The sequence below is a fragment of the Erinaceus europaeus genome, chromosome 5, assembly GCF_950295315.1.
Source record: "Erinaceus europaeus chromosome 5, mEriEur2.1, whole genome shotgun sequence".
Lineage (NCBI taxonomy): Eukaryota > Metazoa > Chordata > Mammalia > Eulipotyphla > Erinaceidae > Erinaceus > Erinaceus europaeus.
Genome location: NC_080166.1, coordinates 98,830,858 through 98,857,653, shown reverse-complemented (window position 1 = coordinate 98,857,653; position 26,796 = coordinate 98,830,858). Strand labels below are relative to the sequence as shown.

The 26,796-nt window shown below is 37.5% G+C and overlaps 1 protein-coding gene across 1 annotated transcript in view; it reads left to right on the top strand.

Moving 5' to 3' along the window:
* GPC5 (glypican 5) overlaps nt 1–26,796 on the top strand; it is a 1,586,725-nt gene that overhangs the window by 530,048 nt on the left and 1,029,881 nt on the right. The window contains exon 6 of the mRNA XM_060191579.1: nt 11,248–11,368. Within this exon, the coding sequence (XP_060047562.1) occupies nt 11,248–11,368 (121 nt within the window). The remainder of the gene's footprint in view (nt 1–11,247; nt 11,369–26,796) is intronic.

The window sequence follows — 26,796 nt, the reverse complement described above, 5'->3', positions numbered from 1 at the left end:
GAACCAGAACACTCCAGTGTTTTGCCTCCTAGAAACTGGGAAACTCTCAAAACTCAAGGTTTCAGTGAACAGTGACTTAATCCAATCAAAGACATCTGAGTGAGACAATCTTACTAATTTGTAGTGAATTCCAAGACCAAATTTCATATATTTCCCCTTGGATTTTTTTTTTCCAAAACATTTTATTGGAAGGGGTGAACAATGCTTTACAGTGTAATTGTTGAAATGAGTACAGTTTCTCAACTCATTGTGATAGCTATCTGCAGAATACTCTCACACACAATTTAAGTCCTTTTCCACCTTCATATGCAGGATCCCCCATGTTTTCTCCACCTTCTTCTGTTGTACCAGAGTTCCAGGGATTAGACCAATTTGCCTAATTCACCAGCAGTGTGGAAGGATTCTTTTTTCCCCAAATCCTCAGCAACTCTTGATGTTTCTGTCATTTCTAATGAATAGCATTAACAGTTATAAAGTCATATCTTGTTGTATGCTTTACATTGGGTAGTTCTCCCCCGCTGAGAGAATTGGATCAGTCCAGTTAGTTTCATGGGCCCGCTTGGCCCCGCCCCTAGGAACCCCGAGAGAGAGGGTCAGAGTTCCAGAGTTCGAGAGTTCGGGAGTTGGAGGGTTGCAGAGTTCGAGAGTAAGAGAGAGTGCTTGCGCCGCCGCAAAGAGACAGCAGAGTTCTGTTTGGTGATTAATTTGGTTTAGTTTATGAATCGTTGTTCCTGAATAAAGAAATACAGCTTCCCTGCCCAGCCGTATGTCTCTGGTCGTCTCTGTTACCCGCCCGTGAAGCTAGCCCGCCCAGCTAGAGCCTCCGAATTTTAACAACAATATCTCATGTTTGTTTGCATTTCTCTATCAGTGACTTTGAACTTTTTTTTTTTTTAATGTCTGTTAACCATCTGGGTCTCTTCTTGGAAGATTCTTTCCATATCCTCTCCCCATTTTTTAAATGAAATAATTCATTCCTATATTGCTGATTTTATTGAGTTTTTTTTATATATTTTATTTCTTAACCCTTTTTCTATGTATGGTATCTAAAGATTTCCCATTATAAAGGATGTCCTGTTTTATTGATGATATCGTTTCAAAGTCACTGATAGAGAAAAGCTTTTCGGTTTGATGTAATCTGTCATTTTATTTTTGGTATTGTTTTCCTTGCTGTTGTACTCAAATGTCTTTGAAGACATTTCAAGAACACAGATTATAGAGTGTTATGCTAGTGTTTTCTTTTATGCATTTGATGGTTTGTGTTCTAATATCCAGTCCATTTGAATTTGACTTTAGTGCATGGTGATATGTGATGGTCTTGTTTCATTCACCTACATTGTCTCATCCCAATTTTCCCAATACCATTCCTTAAAGAGATTTCTTTCTCTAATATTTTTGGCCCTCTTGTCACAGTTTTCCATAGATATGGCTGCTTATGTAATGGCTGTCAGATTTATTCCACTGGTCTGTGTGTCTGTTCTGGTTCCACTTCCAGGAAGTATTGATTACAGTAGTCCTGTGGTATAATTTGACAACAGCAAGTGTGGTGCCTACAGTCCTGTTTTTTATTCTCAGGACTGCCTTGACAATCCTAGGTATTTTCCAGTTATATTCCTGATAAATTTCTATAGTTTAAGTAAATTTGGTGGGACTTTAATAAGGATCTCATTAAATCTATATGTGGCTCTGAGTAGGATAGTAATTTTGACAATGCTAATTCTTTTTAATTTTGTTTATTTTATTTGATAGGACAGAGAAAATCAGAGAGATGGAGGAGAGACATCCAAAGCACTGCTTCACAATTCATGAAGTTTTCCTCTGGAAAGTGGGGTCTGGGGGCTTGAACCCTGGTCCTTGTGTAGGGTAACACATGCATTTAACCAGGTTTGCGACCATCTAGTCCTAACAATGTTGATTCTTCCAGTCCATGAGAATAGCATACCTTTCTATTTATTCATATCTTTCTATTATTATTATTATTTATTTTTTATTTAAGAAAGGATAAATTAACAAAACCATAGGGTAGGAGGGGTACAATTCCACACAATTCCCACCACCCAATCTCCATATCCCATCCCCTCCCCTAATAGCTTTCCCATTCTCTATCCCTCTGGGAGCATGGATTCTCTATCCCTCAGGGTCGTGGGTTGCAGAAGGTGGGAGGTCTGGCTTCTATAATTGCTTCCCCGCTGAACATGGACATTGACTGGTCGGAGCTCCCCCAGAGACCCACCCTACTAGGGAAAGAGAGAGGCAGACTGGGAGTATGGACCGACCAGTCAACGTCCATCTTCATATCTCTTTCTATTTCCTTCTTTGTTAGGTTTGTTAAGTTCATTCCTAGATAGCTGATTGTATTTGCTGCTGAGTAAATGGGATTGACTTCCAAATGTCTTCTTGTTCTAACTTGATGTTTGCATAGAGCAGTGCCACTGATTTTTATATTAATTTTATGTTGTGCAACCTCAATTTATTGCTTAATAATTCCCAGGAGTTTGGTACTGGATTCTTTCAGATTTCTTTGTATACTATCATATCATCTGCAAATCATGATAACATTAATTCTCCTCATAGGATCTCTATCCCTTTAATTTGCTTTTTCAACCTTCTAAGTTTTTTATACAAATATCAAAATACTGCATTTTTAAATGTGAATTGGAACCAAATTCTACTGCATTCTTATCAGTCAACAGGGCATGGCATGAGTTCCAAATAAGAAATATTGACTAAAGTAGGCTAAAATAACTTAGTGGAAATCTGTGCATAGATGTATTGGCAGTCCTTTTTAATATTTCTTATGTTGAGTACAAAGAGAACTGGAATCTTGTTAATTATCATCTTAACACTTTTTCATAGAATGTAAATATATCAGCACTTGCCTTTTTCTTACATGTTAATGAAAAACGAGTTGTACTTGGGGAGTGAATATTCCTATTAAACTGCTGTCATCCATTACCAGACTTGCTCAGAAAGAATAAGCACAGATGGTGGGTCTATTACATTTCTAACAAAAAAATTGCCTCTCTCTTTTTTTGTGTGTGTTTTGTTCTCTCCTTCTCACTGAAATGTAAGCAGTTTTTCAAGTCAGGAAATCTCTGTAGGGATCCTTAAAATGTTTTATCCATTACTTTTACATTGGGGAGAAAAATGTGATTAATTATTTATTAAAATTTCAGAATGAGAGAAACAAATGAAAGTCTTTGTTAGAAAAAATGTTCTTAATTTAGAAACTATATTTTGCATACAAATTAATGTCTATGAGGAGTAAATTCTTATATGAAACTAGTTCCTAAATTACTCATTTAGTGATGATAAAGCCAATTAGTCCATATTATCTGTAGTATTAGGTATAACAGAAAGGAAGAGAAGTGCAGGACCACAGAAGAAATGGGCAAATATATTTATAAAGATAGATAGTTATAGAAATAATAGTCAACCCATACCTCTAATCTTGGGAGAACTACTGCAGTTTCCAATGGAGGGAGTGGGGAACATAGAGCTCTGGTGGTGGGAAAGGTGAGGAACTATACCTGTTATCTTATAATTTTATAAATCAATATTAAATCACTAATAAATTAAAAGAAATAGAAAAGAGTTTCAGTTTCTGGTCCTTGCATTATGTCTCTGTTTATAGGGAAACAGAGAAAAGCCTTATAACAAATATATGATCGGTAAACTCATCTTGCTGTCAGCTGTTCCTTCACTTTAGCTGGTGATAGACAACTGCTTTTGAGATTTGGAAGAACATGATACTTCTCTGCTAATTATAAAATAGTGATGCTTTTGAAACTATCACACATTCAGGAAAAATAGCATTTATATAAGCCTATTTGTGTCTATAATTTGTATTTATTGGAATCAGGAGTTTTCTTTAACAAAAATTGTGTGATAGTATTATTGCTGCGCTTTTAACAGTGTTGCCTTGGGAAAGTTAATTAACCTACTCAGGCTTCAAATACCACGTCTGGAGAATGATAATTCAGATATTTATTATATTTCAGTCTTCTGGTTCTTTCAAGAAGGTTATACCCAAAGGATGAAACTTGAGAGTATTTTTATTGGGACTGTAACATTTCACTGTGTATGTATTGTACATGCCTTGCCATCCAAATGACTTGAATTTGAGCCCCAACATCACTTGGGAATGCCTACAAGTTGGAAGCATCATGAGTAGTGGAGCAGTGCAGTGGTGTCTCTCTTCTCTGTCTCTCACTCTTTGTCTTAAAAAGAGTCCATTGGGAGCTGTGGAATTCTGTAAGTGAGAAGCCCCTGTAGAAACTCCAGAGACAAAAGATTACTGAATAAAGAGTCATTAAGGTAAATGACAATGAGAGCTGAGAGCGAATAGGGAAAAGAGTTGGTAGTGATGTAACAATTGTGTGACCCAGTGTGAGAAAGAAAGCAAAGGAAGGTTGAGTGGAACCATGGTAGCATAATGTGCAGCCTAAGGTAGAGCTAGAGGTGCTGCAGGCAATGCTGAGTCTCAGTTGACCATCAGAGGAGTCTGATGTCTTCAGTCATGGGTCAGTTTCAATATTCCTAACACACCATCATTGCAGGCTCAGTAAATTTCAGAGCTCACTAACAGGTGCCCATAGTCAATTAAATGCCCTAAACTCCAAGAGCTCTGAGTCACAAATTTCACAAATAGCAAATGGTGCTCAAGAAGAGAAACTGGCAAATATCAAAGGAAATAATCAAAACAATGACTTTATCTTAGATGTGCATGTATCCATTTATGTGCTTGCATTATCTGTCAGTATTATCCATAATCAGCACATTAACAAAAGAGTCTCATGTGTAATATGCTTTAAAATATCTGAAATAAAAATGTATCAGTGTTGCAGCCACTAAGTTGCAGATGCTACCATGACGCCAACCTGACTTCCCCAGGCATATGACCTCACCAATGTGTCCTGGAAACCCACCTCTCCAGAGCCCTGCCCCACTAAGAAAAGAATAAACAGGCTGAGAGTATGGATCCCACCTGCCAATGCCCATATCCAATGGAGAAGCAATTACTGAAGCCACACCTCCTACCTTTTGCAGCCCATAATGATCTCGGGTCCATTCTCCCAGAGGGAAAAAGAATAGGAAAATTTCCCGTGGAGGGGATGGGATGGAATGCAGAACTCTGGTGGTGGGAATTGTGTGGAATAGTACCCCTCTTATCCTGTGGTCTTATTGATCATTATTAAATAAAACAAGCAAACAAACAAACAACAACAAAAACAGGGAGGACACAACTTATTCAGTTGAGCACACACTTTACCAACTTCAAGGACCCAAGACTGAGCCCCCAGCATCACCTGAGGGTAACATGCATCGTACCAGGGAAAATTCCATGAACAGTGAAGTGCTTGGTGCTGTGATGGCTCTCCTCTATTGGTGTCTTTCCCACTACTTTATTTCAAGAATTACAGAATAAAATTTGGACCAGGAAGGAGGAGTGGTGGTATTATACATATAGGAGATCCTGAGTTTTTTCTTTAGTACCATGGTTAAAGAAAAAAAAAAATTGTAAAAGCCAAGGGAATTTGTTTTTTTTATGGATAGGGTCATTAGCAATGAGGACAATTGAACACATTTCTGGGCAATTTTTGCTTTCCTCAACTTATATTTATTTACTTATTTGATAGAGATGTAGAGAAGCTGAGAAGGAAGTGGTGTATAGAAAGGGAAAGAAGCAGAGAGATACCAACAGCACTGCTTCATCATTTGTGAGGCTTTCCCCTGCAGGAGGCTTGAACCTGGGTTCATTGTAATGCAGGCACTTAACCAGGTGTGCCACCCACTAGCCCCTGTTTTTTTCTTTCTTTCTTCTTTTTATTCTCCCCCCCCCCCACCCCCATAGCACTGCTCAACTCCCAGCTTAAGGTGGTGCAGGTGATTGAACCTGGGACTTTGGAGCCTCAGGCATGAAAGTCTTTTTGCATAACTAGTATACTATCTCTGCCCTCAGGGCAAAGTATTTGTGATTCTTCTTCTTCTTCTAGCATTTGCCCTTCTTCCATAGCCAGTCAACAGCGTCAGGTTGAGCCTGATGTAAAGTTTCAAGACCTCCTTTGAATCTGGAGAGGTGGCAGTCGTTGACTATGTGGGTCATAGTCTGTCTGTAGCCGCAGGGGCAGTTCGGGTCGTCTCTGGCTCCCCAGCAATGGAACACAGCAGCGCACCGGCCATGGCCTGTTCGATAGCGATTGAGGAGGGCCCAATCATAACGTGCTAGGTCAAAGCCGGGTTGACGCTTGCAGGGCTCTGTGATGAGGTGTTTGTTCTTTACCTCAGCTGACTGCCAACTCTGTTTCCAAGAGTCTGGAACAGAGAAGTTCAGTGTAGGCAATAAGTGAGAACACCCTGTATTCATCCTTCTCCTCTTTTTGGCTTATTTCACTTACCATGACTCCTTTTAAGTTTTATCCATAATGAGGCAAAGGAGGTTACTTTTCCAGACTGGGTCGATCTTAGCACGTCCAACTTGAGTTAGGTGACTGGCCACTGAGTTTGGAGATACGGGAGGATGGGAGACGGGAGGGGGTTGGCTACCAGCACCCAGTCTGTGAAGAAGCTTCCAGGCCTTCCTACTTGAGTGGGTGAAGTTCAGACTTTCCGTGAGTTGTTTCAGCTGGCTTGGCATGCTGCATCCAGGGAGGCAATGAGATGGTAGCCACATCTGGGTCGCCTGACTCATCATACTGCTTTAGTAGTTGCTCGCATTCAGCATCAAGACAAGGCGTATAGTTAGCACGTCTCCCACGAGGAATGGCTTGGGAAGCTGCTTTGAAGATGGCTTGGCGGAAGCGCCTGTAGGAATCTTCAGAGGGGATAGAGTTAATTGGAATTGCAGGAATAGATTTGTTGGTAAGATCACTGAACAGACGCCAGTTTGCTTTCCGAAAGTTCCATCTTAGTTTCTCCGAGCACAGAATCAGTGGGAGCTGGAGACCAATGTGGATGATAGCTGGGTGGTGATGACTGTGCGGGAAGATCTTGAGAACTTGTCTCGTAGCGGGAAAGGCTTGGCCGTTGACTGTGCTAATCCAGCACAGGTCGGGTGACGAGTCTTTATTCCATCTAGCACTGGAAAAGAGCCTGGCTGTTTGGGATTGTATAATAGGGAGAGGTCATTCGCTGAAGCCCAGTTGGCTAAGATAGAGCCGTCAGCACGAGTGGAGGAATATCCCCAGTCTTGGTGATGACTATTAAAGTCTCCAACGTAAACGGCTGGGTGATTCGGGCTAGGTAGGACCTCATTATCCCATGAGGCACTGGGAGGCTTATATACGTTGACGAGCTGAATAGTTCCAATAGTAACGGAGTCGTAGAAGGTCGATGCGCCGCTATGTTCCATCGCTGGGGAGCCAGAGACGACCCGAACTGCCCCTGCGGCTACAGACAGACTATGACCCACATAGTCAACGACTGCCACCTCTCCAGATTCAAAGGAGGTCTTGAAACTTTACATCAGGCTCAACCTGATGCTGTTTACTGGCTACGGAAAAAGGGCAAACGCTAGAAGAAGAAGAAGGTCGAAGAGGCCGTATGGTAATCGTCTGCAAGACACGATTTGGCATAGATGGCTCGGCCGTGTTTAGGATGGAGATTATAGCATATTAAATCGAATCCACTGATGGTGAATCGAGCAGCTTCATCGACTGCTATATGTGTTTCTTGTAGGCATATAACATCTTCCTGATGCTGTATCGCCAATTGACCAATAAGAACGTGTTTGGCAAAGGACAGCCCCTCAACATTAAGTTGGAGGACTCTAAGAGCAGGACCAACAGCTTGAAAGCTGTCAGGAGCTGCTTGTTGCTGGCTTTGAAAGTGACTGGGATCCATGTGGATTCAGTCGGCTAGGAAGGATCGTCAGTTTCCCCAATGAATGGGTACTCAAGAGATGCACCACAGGAAGGTCGATCCAATGCATCCCAAGTTTCTTAAAGATCTTGCACTCCACCCAGTATTTGTTTAACAATACCTGTGCCTCCCCTGAGCTGTGATTTATCTGTGGCTTGATGCAAGGAGAATATTTACTAAGAACAGGTCACTGGAATTTGTCAAAATCATACCCTTCTTTGAAATCATATAAATATATAAAAGTATCAGTGTTGTAAGGAATTAATAGAAACCTACCATGTATAGTCTGATTTTTCCAAATGAAAGAACATTATTATAGATTGATAGCATGTGTTATGCTTTATGTTTATAAAAACATAATAGCATATTGTGTTTTGCCCTACCACTTGTTACTGTTATATATTGTCAAGTCTTTCATATATTTGCTGGAATGCAGAACTCAAAGTTATTCTATTTCTCCATACAATAGTTAATTTTTTAAAAAAAATTTATTAATATTGTTATTTTTGAAAGCCATGGCCAGTGATGTTATTGATTTTAAAGAGCCTCATTATTTTCATATGAATGGCAGAGGGATGATTTAATCCATTTTTAAAATTTTAAGATTTTTAAGACTTTAAGATCTCCTGCAGAATCTTGGAAAGAACTAGATTTTCCTTGAAACTTTTGTTTTTGGTACAGTACTGTTGTCAACAGCAGAACTTCTTTTTGCCTTTTCAGAGAGTTTGCATTGCTGTTGAAAATTTAGAGGGTGCATATAGATAGCTGTGCCACTCTGCCCAAATACAAGGAAGGGAAATCATATTTACAATACTGTAACTTGAAAGCCAGGCTCAGTAGGTAGAGAACATGCTTTGCAAATCTGAAGCCCCCAATTGGGCTCCCCCAGAATGCTTCTGATTAGAGAAGTGCTCTGATCTTTCTCATAGAGTAAATAAATATAGAAATTTTTGAAAACGCTTGCTGAAAAGTCTTTCAGATCACTTTCTCAGACTCTAGTATAAGAATGAATTCTTCAGAAAACGGTTTCCTAGCTCTTCCTTTCCCTCAGTTGTCCCCTTTTCATAAATTGAAGCTTATTTACTCATCCTTACGTGTATTATTCTCATGTCTTAACTGTTTCCCATGATGAAATATCATTCTTTGGTCTGGAATTAGCATTAAATGTGTTGTCCAAGACCTATTGTTACTTTAAATCTTTACTGGAATAACCTGCAAAATTGTTCACTTGAGTATAATGCTCTTGCTTTTCCCTGAAAGCAACCAAGATCAGAATCCATCTCCAACTTCCTTGGGTTGGAGGAAGCTTCAGTACTGGGTTCTCTCTTTTCTTTTTCTCTCTGAATTGTTCTTTCTTTTCCTCCTATTTGAAAAAGTCAGCCTGCACAGATTAAGCTCCTGGTAATCACACACACACACACACACACACACACACACACACACACACACACACACACACACACATACACACACACACACACACACACACAAAATGCAGGCTATATCCAGTTGTAACTTCCCAGTTATATTTTTATTTTTTAATTAATTATTTATTTATTATTGGAAAGAGACAGAGAAATTGAAAAGGGAGGCAGGGAGGCAGGCAGTGACACACCTGGTTAAGTGCACACATTATAATGTGCAAGGACACAGGTTCAAGCCCCTGGTCCCCACCTGCAGGGGGAAAGCTTCACAAGTGGTTAAGCTGGGCTGTAGGTGTCTCTTTGTCTCTCTCCCTCTCTTTCTTCTCCTCCCCTATGAGTTTCTCTCTGTCTCTGTCCAATAATAAATAAATAAATAATACCAGAGAAAGAGAGAGATACCTGCAGCCCTGTTTCACCACTTGTGAAGCTTTCCCCCTGAAAGTGGGGACCAAGGGCTTGAACCCTAGTCTTTGCACACTGTAGTGTGTGCGCTTAACCAGGTACACCACCGCCTGACCCCCAGTTATATATTTTAATAAACAAATCTTATCTCAAGTAGTTTTCTTTATATGCTTAATATCTACCACCTGTGCTATCCTGGCCTCTCACGTGGGATCTGAATTTTATCTTGCTTTCTCTCAGCACACCAAATAACTCCTTCGGGGAGTCGGGCTGTAGCGCAGCGGGTTAAGCGCAGGTGGCGCAAAGCACAAGGACCGGCATAAGAATCCCGGTTCGAACCCTGGCTCCCCACCTGCAGGGGAGTCGCTTCATAGGCAGTGAAGCAGGTCTGCAGGTGTCTATCTTTCTCTCCTCTTCTCTGTCTTCCCCTCCTCTCTCCATTTCTCTCTGTCCTATCCAACAACAACAACAACAATAATAACTACAACAATAAAACAACAAGGGCAACAAAAGGGAATAAATAAATAAAATCAATATTTAAAAATAAATAAATAAATAAATAAATAAACAAATAACTCCTTCATTCCTAGTGTTAACTTGAATTGTTCACCATGCTGTTATGTAAGTGAGGATTATATGAAATGGTTTAAATATCTTCTTTCAATATAATTATCTCCATTTCCATAGGATAATTATGGATGTTTAAACATCATAGTGTGTAAGTGCATGAATGGATAAGGTAACTATCATTATATTTCTAGGTAGAAAAAAGAACAGTGCAAGGACACAATTTAGTCTTACTTTTCTATATAACCTCAGTGACCTAGTACAGGACTTGAATATATTGTGAAACACTTAATACTTCTATGTAAATGATGAGCTTAAATATCTGTGTGAGTACTGAGTTGGTATTCTAATCTGGGGAATGTAGTGATTTTCAATGCCTTTCACTGCCTGTAAAATTACCTATTACATACAGAATGGCTTATTTGACCCTTGTTTGATAAGGGAACTTTGCTGAAAGCAGATTTTGTTTCTTCTACCTGTGAAAAAAAATTTCCACATATAGGTGTTTACAGTGTTTATGATTTTAACTTATATATGTATGTAGTAGATTATGTATATACAGAGTTATCTTTATTTTTAGTTCAATATATAAATAGTAATTCAATTATGCATGTAAAAATGAAGTAAACTGACTCATTTACTAAATACGTACATGTAACATATATATACACATATATCAATAGTCACAAAGTGAGATTATTTTATGTATGCATTGGTAAATTGTATTAAAGATACAAAGTTCTAGTGTATTGGTAAATTGTATTAAAATGTAACTTTTGTTTGGGTCATTTGACAGAAACAGTAAAATCTTTGAACACTAAGCATTTTACTGTACATTTTTTTTACTCTGCCAGGTCTGTTCCAAGGGAAAAATCCACTGTTACATACTCTTAAAAGAGAAGAATTCTAACCTCAAACCTGTTCAGATCATTGTGGAATGTATTACTCTGACCAGGCTACTAAATTATATATCTTTTATTTTTCATTTCCTTAGCTATACTCTGCGTGTGGTTGGGAATGGAATTAAAGCTCAATCTGGAAATCCTGAAGTCAAAGTCAAAGGAAGTGATCCTGTGATAAATCAAATTATTGATAAACTGAGGCACGTCATTCAGGTTAGTGCTGTTCTTCTATTTGTTGGTACACTCAGTGTTTGATAATCCTCCCTAAAATTAGGTGTCAAAATAATTTTATCTAAGGTTCTGGAGATATTTAGTTGAGTGAGTTGTTGAAAGAGTCATTGTGTAGCTAGCTATGTTTTAATTAGTAGGCATTCTGGATCTGTGAGAGGACCCATGTCCTCTAGACTTAAATAATGAGACTCAGGATGAGTTTCACCCCAAATATATGTCTTAAGCAGGGACACTGCTGTGATCATTATAAACAAAGCACATATCAGCAGAGCATTGAAGACACTAAAGTTACCTATCGGTATCTCCATGAGAAGGTTTTTATTGCACTTGAATAATGAAGTTGTCACAAGTGAATACTATATAGTTCTTGTGTTTATTTCCTGTGTTCTCTTTTACATGTTATCTTTTAATATACTTAATAATTATTTATGGAGTAATGTTATTTTACTTTAAAGCATTATCCATTTGCTACTGTTTTTAATACTCAATATTAGAAACAAAACAATACTTCTCAAATCAACTTCCCATTCTATGTGCTGGGGCTATAAATTAGAAACAGATATTACATTTTACCTTGTGAAGACATCCTCCATTTGTATCTGTTAGTATTTGGATAAGAAATATATTCCCAGTTATTATTCTATAAAGATAGTTATAAAAATGCCAACTTACATATGCAAGTCTTTTTTTTTTAATTTCTAACTAAAACTCTATATAGATAGTTGACTATTGTATCTATAGTCTTGTCAGAAACTATACCTAAACATAGCACTGGCTTTTTATTGATATTAAAGTGTAATAGAATTATTAATATGCTTCCAACAGTTGTGCCAATTAGAATTATGTAGGATTTCTTTCTTTTTTGGAGGGGGAGCGAGAGAGTTTCTGCATCTTGAGTAAAGTGTATATAAGAAAGGAACATGAGGTGCCAATAGTCTTGGTGTTAGATCAGGAGACCTGAAGTGATAATGAAAACAGGTCAGGGTGAATAGTGGGAGTTAGGTCAAAACCTGGGGCAGGATGTTGGAGATCAGTCTATTTTTCCTCAGAATCAATGATATTAAATCCAGCAACAACTCACTCATGAACTCTGAAGGAAAGAGGTCATTCTTCCCATTATGAATTTGGAAACTTTTTCTCCTTAACAAGAAATAAAAGGGGAGGGAGAGCAGTGGGTATGTAGCAGTGTTACAGGATATACCACATGTGCAAGAGACCCTGGGTTCAATACTTGGCTCTCCAAAAGAAAAAGAAAAAAAAAAAAAGAGGCCGGGCGGTGGTGCATCATGTTAAGCACATGTAGTACAAAGCGAAAGGACCAGCACAAGGATCCTGTTTGTCTATCTTCCCCTCCCCTCTCAATTTCTTTCTGTCCTGTCAAAAATAATAAATAAATAAGCTATGAATAAGGATTCATAGGGCCAGCACTAAGCCCTAGCAATAACCCTGGAGGGGGAAAAAGAAAAGAAAAAGGAAACCTCCAGGTGAAGTTAATAGTGACTCAGTGAGAATTCAATGTTGTTTCAGGAAAAAAAAAGTCAAAATATAACTTCAATTTTTGAAGTTCCTGTGGCATGGTGAATGATCAAATAGGCACTTGATATAAAAGCAAATTAGATTTCTAAGTATACACTGATGTGTATATGCTTTTGGTAGGGTTCCCAAGCAAAAGCACTCTGGGATGGGAGATTGTACACAGGAGATTCATGGCAGAATTCTTTTGCAATAAGTAAACAGTTGACAGAAGTAGGACTATGCAGGTTAACTTCTTCTTCTAGCGTTTGCCCTTCTTCCGTAGCCAGTCAACAGCTGTCAGGAGTTGCTTGTTGCTGGCTTTGAAAGTGACTGGGATCCATGTGGATTCAGTCGGCTAGGAAGGATCGTCAGTTTCCCCAGTGAATGGGTACTCACGGGATGCACCACGAGAAGGTCGATCCAATGCATCTCAATGCATCTTTGCAGGTTAACTGCAAAGATGTCTCACCTGAAGTTGGTAGGAACTGGAAATGGGAGAACCCTTACATAGGTTGAGTTGAATTCAAACTAGAATCTTTATTTCTTTATGTTCACTAGTCATTGGATGAGGGCTTCCAGAGTAAAGGTGGAAAATACGATCACTCATCTGAATTAGGACCAGCCTGCACCATCACTAGTCAATAGGAACATTTTGATGTAGGTGACAGACACTTCATAACACTGTAATATCATATGCAGGTCTAAGTTATTAAAAATACGCTAGCACCCAACTTATCATGGCATTAAAAATGGTTTAATGTTAACTTAGTTTTTGCTACTTAGAAATAGGAAACTGTTTAGTGGTCTTCAAAATGGATTCTGAATTTGCTCAAGAGTGCACAAGATGGTCCACTGGAGGGCAGGAAGGGGAAATAGAACTTCAGTACATACAGTATTCTCTCATTCCATTATTTTATTGCTGAAGGAAAGTTTGTAAAATATGTGGCGCATGCATATAGCTTAGAAATTCATAGATATATGTGTCAGGTGGGTGTGTATTCAAGCTGTTTTTAATGATATATATTCATGATGAAAACAGATGGAAAATCCTATTATAGGTAATAAGAAAGCAACCACTATACACAAAAGATCACACAAATGCAGGAAAAAATAGTCCAAAATAAATAAGTAGATAACTAAAATATAGCATTTATAACAATTTAGGAGGAGGGTTCACTAGTATGTTGCCTATTCATTGTAACATTTCCCCTCTTTCATTTTATTAGTTTCAAAGCTATGTCCTTTTCAAGGTAGCAAGGAGAATAATCCTATTTTTTTTTATCTCTTGTGTTAAATTGGCTCCTATTCTTTCATTTTTACATAATGTGAAGATCTCCAGTTACTTGTACTTAAATTTCAGTCTAGGACTACAAGAGAATATCAAATACATTTCTGCCTTTGAGGACTATCTTTTTCAAATCTACTAGAATGACTTGATTGAAATTTAGAATTTTTTAAAAGATAACAGAAAATTATATTTTCTGCAGGTGCTACTATACTCCCCTTTAATGTCTTAGAAAATGTCCTTTTCTAAGTCAGCTTTTCTGGAGAAGAGAAATGTTTGATTTTGTCAGGCTGCTGACTGCTGGTAATCCGTGTGTGTCATGGTAGGGGTGGCCATTGTACTCTCATTATCAAGGAGAAATTAATGGGACCCACCACAGTGTTGGGTCTGAAAATGTTCAGAGGTTTCTAGTCTGAGTGAGAATCATTAATTCATAATTAGTGTGGATCAAGGAAAGACATAACAGGAAGATATTTAAGAATCTATAGGTTTAGATGATCACTTATTTGTGTTTGGAGGTTAATAAAACAAGGGAATTAGATAATACCATAAGTCAGAGTTGAGCAGCGCTTGGTGAAACAACAAACAACAGGTTTAGGTGGGAAAGTGTTCCACCAATGTTTTCCTCTAAGAATCTGATAGTTTCTGGTCTAAGATCCAGGTCCTTGATCCATTTGGAGTTGATTTTTGTTTCTGGTGAGATAAGGTGGTTCAGTTTCATTCTTCTGCATGTTTCAATCCAGTTTTCCCAGCACCATTTGTTAAAGAGAGCCTCCTTCCTCCATTTAATCCTTTGGGCTCCCTTATCAAAGATTAGATGTCTATAGGTGTGGGGGGTTAGTTCTGGGCTTTCAATTCTGTTCCACTGGTCTGTGTGCTTATTTTTGTTCCAGTACTTTCCTCCCTTCCCCCCTGCAGGTGGTGACCAGGGGCTTGAACCTGGGTCCTGGTGCACTGTAATGTGTGAATTAGATAACACTGAGTTTTTCTTACTGAGGAATAATTGAGTTCATTTCAAATGAATTTTTATTATCATAAGCCAATTAACAAAATAGTGAAAAATAAATATTTCTATACATTCTAAAATAACAAAAAAACCTTAGAAAACAAAATTTCTAGCCTTTTCTATGCTTAAAGATGCATATAAGTAAATCACTACATTTACGACTTTATAAAACAAAATTGAGTTCATAGAATCCATTTCTTTGACTTTCTATTATGAACTGCTCGGCTGTTGGTATACAACACATTTATGTTTATGAAAGTTAATATTCCTTCAGTAGTTGTAAGTGCTTGTATATTATACTGTTACTCTAATGTTTGTGCTTAACCAGGTGCATCACTGCCTGGTCCCCTGCAGGTCTCTCTCTCACTGTCATCTTCCCTTTCCATCTCTCAACTTCTCTCTGTCCTTTCAAATAAAATAATTATTTAAAAAAAGTTAGCCTGAGCTGTATGTCACCTGAGGGTATTAAAAATACTCTAAAGAAACAATCTAGTTAGGGGAAGTTTCTGGAAAGCTTTCAGATTTCCCTAAGAAGAGTCCTAACTTAAACACCTTTTACTGGGATTTCATTGTTTAGGAGAAGTTTTTGTATTTCTATCATCCCCTTGAAAATAATATTTTGGAGAAACAATGACATTAGTAAAAACTGTGGATTCTAATTTGGTTCATAGAGATTATTTGTGGCAGTACATAATTATCTCTCTCTTTTTTAATAAATGATGAACATTGTTTTGAAATATTTATTTACTTTTACATAAAGACAGCAATTGAGGGGGAAGGGAGAAATAGAGGAGCGAGGGACACCTGGGGGGCCCAGTGGTGGCACACCTGGCTAAGCACATATAGTAGAAAGCCAAAAGGCCAGAGCACAAGGATCTCAGTTGGAGTCCCAGCTCCCCACCTGCAGTCGAACTTCACAAGTGGTGAAGCAGGTCTGCAGGTGTCTATCTACCCCTTCCCTCCCAATTTCTCTTTTTTTTTCATCCAACAAAAATGGAAAACAAACGAAAATGACCACTAGGAACTGTGGATTCATTGTGCCATCACCATGTACCAGTGATAACCCTCGAGGAAAAAAAGAGAGAGGGAGAGAGGGATGCAGCACCGTTTCACCATTTGTGAAAACCACCCCCTCCCCACAGACACAGATAGGGATTGAGGGGTTGAACCCAGGTCTTTGCACACTGTAATGTATACACTCAACCAGGTGCATTACTACCCAGCACCTTCAAACTTCTTTTATTACCCCCTGGAAAACGTTCTGAATTAAACAGGAATACAAAAGAGGGAAATCACATATAGGAATACAAAAGAGGGAAATCACATACTGCTTTCTGAAATCTGTATTTATCACATCATTGTTGAGACAGTCTATTGTACAAGTATTTGGAAATATAGTTTTAATAGTTTTTATTTCTTTTAAAAAATTTCTTTATTGGGGGAATAATGGTTTACAGTCAACAGTAAATACAGTAGTTTATACATACATAGTATTTTTTCAGTTATCTGCATAATAACGCATCCCCTACTGAAGAGTTCAGGTCCTCATCTGCCATCATGCCTGAACTCTTCACCCTCACAGACCCTTTTACTTTGTTGCAATACACAACCGCAGTCAAAGTCCTACTTTGTGTTTTCCCTTATGTTCCTATTTTTCAACTTCTATGAGTGAGATCATTTCATATTCATCCTCTTTCTGATTTATCTCACTTAACATGATTCCTTCAAGCTCCATCCAAGGTGGGTGAGAAAAGTGAAATCACCATTTTTAATAGCTGAGTAGTATTCTGTTGTGTATATAAACTACAACATTCTCAGCCATTCATCTGTTGTTGGACATATGAGTTGCTTCCAGGTTTTGGCAATTACAAATTGAGCTTCTATGAACATAACTATACACAAATCTTTTTGGATGGGTGTGTTTGGTTCCTTAGGATATAGCCCCAAGAGAGGAATTGCAGGGTCATAGGGTAGATTCACTTTAGTCTTCTGAGAGTTCTCCAGACTAATTTACACAGGAGTTGTACTGATTTACATTCCCTCCGGCAGTGCAGGAGTGTTCCGTTGTCCTCACAACCTCTTCAGCATTTCTTGTTGCTACCTTTTCTGATGTATGACATTCTCACAGGAGTGAAGTGGTATCTCCTTGTCTTTATTTGCATTTCTCTGACAATGACTTGGAGGATTTTCTCATATGTTTGTTGGCCTTTTGGATATCTTCTGTGGTGAATATTCTGTTCATATCCTCTGCTCATTTTTGGATGGGATAAATTTTTGTTGTTGTTGTTTTTGTTTTGCTGCTGAGTGAGCTCTTCATAAATTTTGGTTATTAGCCTCTTATGTAAAGATCTCCCATTCTGTAAGGGGTCTTTTTATTTGGGTGGTGGTTTCTTTTGCTGTGCAACAGTTTTTCTATATCCCAAAGCCTATATTTGGGATGGACATTGCCTGTACCTCTGAAGATTACCTTGATGAATACATCATGGTAAATAATCAGTGAGAAACATTCTAAAAGGAAACATTTTTTTTTAATTGGGGAATTAATGTTTTACATTCAACAGTAAGTACAATAGTTTGTACATGCATAACATTCGCCAGTTTCCCATATAACAATACAACCCCCACTAGGTCCTCTGAATCCTTCTTGGACCTGTATTCTCTCCACCCACCCACCGCAGAGTCTTTTACTTTGGTGCGATACACCAATTCCATTTCAGGTTCTACTTCTGTTTTCTTTTCTGATCTTGTTTTTCAACTTCTGCCTGAGAATGAGATCATCCCATATTCATCCTTCTGTTTCTCACTTATTTCACTTAACATGAAATTTTCAAAGTCCATCCAAGATCGGCTGAAAACGATGAAGTCTCCCTCCATTTTTTTTTTACGGCTGAGTAGTATTCCATTGTGTATATATACCACAACTTGCTCAGCCACTCATCTGTTGTTGGACACCTGGGTTGCTTCCAGGTTTTGGCTATTACAAATTGTGCTGCCAAGAACACAGATCTTTTTGGATGGATATGTTGGGTTCCTTAGGATATATCCCCAGGAGAGGAATTGCAGGATCATAGGGTAGGTCCATTTCTAGCCTTCTGAGAGTTCTCCAGACTGTTCTCCACAGAGGTTGGACCAATTGACATTCCCACCAGCAGTGTAGGAGGGTTCCTTTGACCCCACACCCTCTCCAGCATTTGCTGCTGTTACCTTTTCTGATGTATGACATTCTCACAGGAGTGAAGTGATATCTCATTGTTGTCTTTATTTGCATTTCTCTGACAATCAGAGACTTGGAGCATTTTTTTCATGTGTTTCTCAGCCTTTTGTATCTCTTCTGTGGTGAATATTCTGTTCATGTCCTCCCCCCATTTTTGGATGGGGTTATTTTTTATCTTGTTGAGTTTGGCAAGCTCTTTATATATGTTGGTTATTAAACTCTTGTCTGATGTATGGCATGTAAAGATCTTCTCCCATTCTGTGAGGGGTCTCTGTTTGGGTAGTGGTTTCTTTTGCTGTGAAGAAGCTTTTTAATTTGATGTAGTCCCATAGGTTTATACTTGCCTTAGTCTTCTTTGTAATTGGATTCGTTTCATTGAAGATGTCTTTAAAATTGATGCGGTAAAGAGTTCTGCCAATATTTTCCTCTAAGTATCTGATAGTTTGTGGTCTAACATCCAAGTCCTTGATCCACTTGGAATTTATTTTTGTGTTTGGTGAAGTACAGTGGTTCAGTTTCATTATTCTGCATGTTTCAACCCATTCTTTCCAACACTATTTGTTGAAGAGATTCTGCTTTCCCCATTTGATAGTCTGGGCCCCTTTGTCAAAGATTAGATGTCCATAGGTGTGGGAGTTTAAAAGGAAACATTTAACCTTAGTAAGTCTACATGAACTTTCTTAGCTGTTTCTTTCAGATGGAATTGTCCTATGAGAATAAATTGGAAAAGGTACTTGACTCAGTATATCTAAATGTGGAACTACATGGACATTTTAAGACAGATTTTACTCTTCAAGCAAACTTATTAAAACTTCCTCTTGTATGTACTGAAAAGTTTGTTTAGATGAAAGTTGTCAGCAAAAAAAAAAAGCAGTTATCCAGTGAACCTTTAAGCATTAAATAATATCTATCATTTCTCAGGGAGAATGATGTCAGCAGTTAAAATTCTCACTGCTGAGCACTGTTAGTTGTGAACGATAATGACCCACTGCTTAGAAATTACCTACTTTTATATGGAACATAAAAAGTTAATATCAGCAATTTTCTATAAGTCTTTTATTGCAAAACCAATAAACGTTATAGTGTTGTTAAAAGTAGTAGATTTAAGTAACATTTTATTTCTTCAAACCTAACAATTCCAATACACATAAGAATATTATCAGTGTCTATTAAATATTCATTTATAGATACTAAAATGTAGAAAGACAGCTTCATGAATAAAATAAATTTGTTTTTTAAATGTAAAGAAGGCAGTAATCATAACAATTTGCTCAAAACCACAAAACATGTAGATATTTTATAATATGGATTTCAATAATCAGAACCTACTATGTTCAAGCAGAGATGAACAACTTATTTCAAAAAGGACTTTGTAAAATTCTGTCTTTTTAAATTTTTCTCACTTTGTTCCTAAAAATACAAATATGATAGTGACATTAGAACTATGATAAATAGAGGTGAGGTTTTCACTTAACTCTCAAAAAATTGTTATCAAGTTTGTTACTGAGAACTATTGGAATAAAATGAAGGTTACCAAAAGAGCTCATCTGCTTTTTTATGCACACCACCCAGTTTCAAGCCTGGCCACTACCTTACTGGAGGAAGCTTTGGTGCTGTGTTTTTTTTTTTTTTTTCCTTTTCTTCCTATCTCTGTTTTATTATTATTTCTTTTCCATTTGTTTCTTTTTTCTTTCTTTTTCTTTTAGCTAGGACAGAGAGAATTTGAGAGAGGATAAGTGATAGAGAGATGGAGAGAAACACACCTGCAGACCAACTCCACAGTTCTTGGAGTGGACCCCCTGCAGGTGGGGAGCAGGAGTTCAAAGCTGAGTCCTTGTGTATGGTAGTATGTGTGCTTAACCAGGCACCACCGCCTGGCACCTGTTTCTCGTTTCTCTTTATGTCTGAAAAAGTCATCTTGGAGTGGTGAAGTCCTCAAGATGGAAAAATGAATAACTGGCATAGATTTTTAAAAGTATGCTAGCATTTAAATTTTCTGGGTTCTGGGAGTCGGGCTGTAGCACAGCGGGCTAAGCACAGGTGGCGCAAAGCATAAGGACCGGCATAAGGATCCCGGTCGAGCCCCCAGCTCCCCACCTGCAGGGGAGTTGCTTCACAGGCAGTGAAGCAGGTCTGCAGGTGTCTTTCTCTCCTCCTCTCTGTCTTCCCCTCCTCTCTCCATTTCTCTCTGTCCTATCCAACAACGACGACAACAACAATAATAACTACAACAATAGGGAGTCGGGCTGTAGCGCAGCGGGTTAAGCGCAGGTGGCGCAAAGCACAAGGACCAGCGTAAGGATCCTGGTTCGACCCCCGGCTCCCCACCTGCAGGGGAGTCGCTTCACAGGCGGTGAAGCAGGTCTGCAGGTGTCTATCTTTCTCTCCTCCTCTCTGTCTTCCCCTCCTCTCTCCATTTCTCTCTGTCCTATCCAACAACAACAACAATAATAACTACAACAATAAAACAACAAGGGCAACAAAAGGGAATAAATAAATAAAATAAATATTAAAAAAATAACTACAACAATAAAAAAAAACAACAAGGGCAACAAAAGGGAATAAATAAATAAAATAAATATTAAAAAAAAAAATTTTCTGGGTTCTGCAAACTGTATAAACACTTTTATTAGACCAAATCTTGAAAACTTACCTAAGAAACTTGCCTCTATTGTTTATAGCTTTTAACAGTGGTGGAGGACCAGTTAATCATAATTGATTGGTCAGTTGCTAATTGTGAACAATTTGACCTGGAGGTATAAGAAGGAAGTGAAGGTCTTTCATTTTACCAATTCCTTTTCTTGCTCAGAGATTTCCCCACTATATACTGTTTTCTTTCCCTTAACACTACTATTGGCTAATTTCATGTCTCCAGGCTTACCATATTAATATTGCAAGAAAAGCACTTCTTAATTTTGTATTACTAATGAAGTTGTAACCATACACACTTAGTTATCTTTTAGTTCAGTGGAAAGTATTCAAAATGCACTCAATAACTTTGAATGGTCTTCTAATTTAGCAATTAGTTTGTCTGAGTAAATTCAATGGAAGATTGCTTTCTGAAGTTTGCAGTATAATGCACTGACTTCATTATCAGCCATTTCATTAAAAAAAAAAAATCAATTGTCAGCATAAACCCAACCACTTCAATTAGTGAATAATCAACCGGAAGTGAAGCTTTAGGAGTTATTTTAAAGAGTTATTAGTGATATTTGTTGTAGCTGTTTGTAATTTATTTTTAATTAATTAAAGAGTATGTAACTGTTTATGTTGAGAAAAATTTGACTGCAATTCTTATAAGTTAAAATTACCTATTGAACTTTGAACCATCATATGCCAGTTTCTCTCTGTGTTGCTGAATAACTTGGAGCAGCAGAACTTTTCTACATTCCACTGGTTGTTGGGGCAAACTGTTGCCATGTATAGATCAAATGCTGTAATCTTTAAAAACAATGTGAGATATTGTTAGTTGCATACAATGAATTTCCAAATTGCAGCTTTTTTCTCAATTCATTTTATTTTGGGACACCTCTTCAAGAAATGTTTTCTATACCCAAATAGCCTCTGTTATGTGTTATTTATTTGAATTAATTAATTAATCAGTTAATTAATTATGCCTTCAGGGTTATGGCTGGGGCTCAGTGTTAGCACTACGAATCCACAGCTCCTGGATGCCATTTTTCCTTTTGTTGCACTTGTTGTTTATCATTGTTATTATTGTTATTGCTGTCATTGTTGTTGGATAGGACAGAGAGAAGTCAAGAAAGATGGGGAAGTCAGAGAGAGGAAGAGAAAGATAGACACCTGCAGACCTGCTTCACCATGTGAAGCGACCCCCTCCCCTTGCAGGTGGGGAGCCAGGAGGCTCTAACCGGGATCCTTGTGCTGGTCCTTGTACTTCGTGCCATGTGTACTTAACCTGCTGCCTGGTGTTGGTATGCTTCTAAATTCTGCTTATAAGACCTTCTGTTTTGATCATCACATTAGGTTCCCTTGTATTACTTAAGATGTGGTCTATTTACATAATCACGATTTTACCTAGGTCCCGCCCTGCCTGCAGGGTATTGGTTTAATCCACACTGGTTAGATGGAAGCTTTCTATGTTCTTTTCGTGCTCTTTTTTTGCTCTTCCCCCTCTCCTAGTCATTTCCTTTCCCTTGCCACTTTCAGTGAAGAGATGCATAAAAGGCGATGTATCTGATTCATAAACGAGATACTGCTTCCCAGCTCAGCCATGAGTCCTTGGTCGTCTCTCTCACGCCCGCAAAGCTAGATTGGCAGCCTGGCCCCCATCTGTTATTTATTATTTCTGACTTTGGCTGTTGCCTTCTCTTCTCTGTCTAAATCTAATGTTTTGAGCATTATCTTACATGCTTGGCTAATTCAGCATTTTTGCTTTGAAGTTCTCCTCTAGCCTTTTCTGGATATTAGTTCAAGTTCATAGTTCTACCACTGCCATTGTATTATGGGCTCCTAGGATCACAGAAATTCATATGACTTCTTAGACAACTAGCTCAGCCTTTTATTTTTCCCCTTATGGTTAATCACAATTTGGGGGGCTATGTGCAGTTAGTTCTTTCTGGGCAGTTGTTACAGTTTCCCTCCAAACACCTCCACTGTTTTAGTGCAAAGAAAGAATTCATCTAACATATTTTTTTGTGACTGACTTGTGCATGCTCTTAGCTTTCTGCAGGTGTATTTTGAGTCTATAATCTTTGTCGACTCAATAAACGTACTGTGTAAGCACTTGAATGTCATTTTGTGCATGTGCTTTGAAGATATAATTTGTCAGAGTAGTGCAGTTTCAGGATATATTTCTTGCAGTTCAACAACACTTAACCAGATGGCCCCCTATAGTTTTGAAACATTTAATGCACCTTGAAAGTAGGTTGACTTATGAGAGGAATATGGACACAGGAGATCAATGAAAAAGTTTCTTAGGCACAGGATATTGAAGAAGTGAAATAAATACAGCATAAAGATTCATTAAAAGCTAAGTCAAGTAGAAGTTCTATGATAAAATTAAAATATGAATTATAATAACCTTAAGAAATGTGATAAGCCTTATGAATATATTAAGTTTTGCATTTATTACGTGCTTCACACTGATGTGATGGAAACTTAATCAGTTTCATTAGAAATAAAACAAATCATGAGTTTTATAGTAATGAGTTTGAATTGGCATCTGTATACCTTTTTACAAAGCAGGTTGGTTACTATTTCTGAAAATGATCATTTTGAAATTTTATATTGGGGAATATATTTTCAAACCAGGCCTGAAACTCATTACACAGATGGTAAAATTTAATTTAACTTCCTTTAGCATTTCCTTTCTTTTAATCTTATAAAAGCAAGTGAGCTTGTCAGCCTTTCATTATAAAAGTCTAATTTAAATTTATTAACTATATATAACAAAACAAGATTGTTGCTAAAATTATCCTGGTGACCTCCTTTTGTACACATTCATTTTAAATTTAATGATAAGAAAAATCCTTTCAAATTTGTTGTATAAGAATTACATTATCAGAAAAAGAAGTTTAAAATTTCCAGAAAATAAATATATGCTTAACACACATAATGATCTTGAAATAGAGACCTTACTGAGAAGATTTTTTCAATGCTTGATTTATACTCATTAAAATGTGGAGTTGGAGTTTCATAATTTTCTATCTTAGAAAATGTGAAACACGTTCCAAACATATTAGTGTTACTTTTATACTTAAAATTTTATCTAAGTAGCTGCACCATTTTTTCCATTGAGGAACAGTGAGTAACAGATTATTATATGTGATGCAGGGGCACAGGAGTCTTATTAGAAACAAATTTTCAGGACTGGATAATGACACACCTAGTAGAGTGCACATATTACAGTGCACACAGACTGGTGTTTAAACCCCTGGTCCCTACCCTTTGAGTGGGTGGGGGGGTGCTTCATGAGTGGTAAGGCAGTTCTGAAGGTGTTTCTTTCACTTTATCACTAAATCTCTATCTCCCTCTTCTCAGTGTCTGTTTATCCAAAAGAAAAAAGGAAAAAATGGCCATCAGGGATGGTGGTGGATTCATCCTGCAGGCACAGAGCTCCTGCAATCACCCTGGTGGCAATAAAGAAAATTAAAAAAAGAAAAAAAAAAGAAAGAAAGAAAGAAAGAAAGAAACTAATTTTCAAAGTTTGTTTCATAAGTATGTTCTTAATTAGTGAAATTTTTATTGTGTTCTATGCTGATTTTATTGAAATATACTTTATGTATTCTTAAAAATGCCCATTTATCAGACAGCTTTTAATGCACTGCTTCTCAATATAGAAATACACTCTTGGATTTGTAACAAGAAAGAGTATTCAAGGTATTAACTATTTAAAACAAACCTTTACATACAGTGTTATTTGTGGTGCCTTTTAGCTAGCATTTTCATTAAATTATAATGCTTATCTGTGTTTACTTCTTGAGTGTAGTAGGCTGTATGAAAGGATAAGAAATAGTCACTAATTATCAGGTAGCAATAGCTCTTTCAAGTTTCTAATTACAAATGGATTATAATTTTAAAATTTCTATGCAGTTAATTTTATTCCTTCATCCGTTCACACAATCACTGAATAAACATATTGTCATATATATGCATATATTATTATTACTATATCCAAATGTTCATCCCTTTTTCTCCGCTCTCTCCAGTTCCCGATGGAGTTATAGTTCAGTTCAGAGTCCTGTGGTCATGGTCATCTCCCCCTACCATATCTCTCCCACTGGGAGTATGCTTAAACATTCTTTCTAGGATGCAGAAGTGGGGAGTTCTGTTTTTTTTAATTACTTCTCTGATGGACATGGGCATTGGCAGGTTGATCCATACCCCTAGTCTGGATGGCCTATTATAATCTGAGATTTCCACTGGAAAGTTTTTTTTTTTTCCTTTTTTTTCCCCACAAGAGCACTGCTCAGCTCTGGCTTATGATGGTGCCAATATTAAACCTGGGACTTCGGTGCCTCAGGCATGAGAGTCTGTTTGCATAACCATTATGCTAAATATATACAAATATAGACAGATAGTTGTAGAAATAATAGTTAACGCATATCTGCAACCTTGGGAGAACTGTAAGCAATTACAGTGAAGGGACTGGGGATCCAGAACTCTGGTGGTAGAAACAGTGTAGAGTCATACATCTGTTATCTTGTAATTTTGTAAATCAATATTAAATCACTAATAAGCATACATAATTAAAAATAAAAATGTTTTATGTATTCATTTTCTGTATGGAAACAGAGAAAAATCAAGAGGAAAAGAGGAGATAAAGACAAAGAAAGAGAGATACCTGCAGCATTGCTTTATCATGTATGGAGTTTCCCCCCTGCAGGGAGGGAATACCAGTTTGTACCAGGTTCTTTGCGCTGTAACATGAATACTCACTGTGTGCACCACTGCACAGCCTCTAGTATATTTATTTTTAAATCTAAATATGACTTTGGATAGACAGAAATCTTCAACATTCATCAGGTTGTTACACATCTTTTTTTAGATTTATTGAATTTTTATGAGCAGTCTTTGTATTTTAAATTTTGTGCTTAAAGGTATTCTATTAGAAAAGACAAATAAACTGAAATCATATTGTTATGGGGGGAAAGGGCTGGCATTCATTCCCCCAACACTAAAAAAAAAAAGTTTGCCACACATTATTGAGGAGAGAGCATGGTTCTCAGTAATTTAAAATTTTATTCAGGAAAATGGAGAACATTCACATGTTAGACCATGAGAGAAAGAGAGAAAGAGAGGGAGAAAGGGAGAGAGAGAGAGTCAAAAAGCCATCACCACTTACATGATAGTCTAGATAGAGAGAGCTAGAAGTTACCAATCTAGTTTTTAACACTCAAAGCCTACCTCCACCTTGCCAGGCCACACCTGTCACCACTCTCATTTTCTAGGAGGTATCCTGCAAGTACTTCCTGTCCCTCAGTAATATGAAAACCATTCCTAGGTATTTTTAATGTTTGGTACTCCTAATATTTTTGTGGAAAAAATTTTTTTTAATTTATTTTTTATTTAAGAAAGGATAAATTAACAAATCCATAGGGTAGGAGGGGTAAAACTCCACACAATTCCCACCACCCAATCTCCATATCCCATCCCCTCCCCTGATAGCTTTCCCATTCTCTATCCCTCTGGGAGCTTTGTATCTCAGAGAGATATTTACTTGAGAACACTTACAGAGAAATTACACTTGAAGTACTAATTTTAGTCACAAATGAGATTGAAGTTTTATGTTAAACATTTGAACTCTGATTATTTTGTGAGGATTGGTTTATATAGCATAATTAGTAACATTATCAGTAGAAAACAGGTTGTACTATAATTAAATCATTTAAAAATCATTTCTTGGTGTCTTAATATGTTAAAATTTT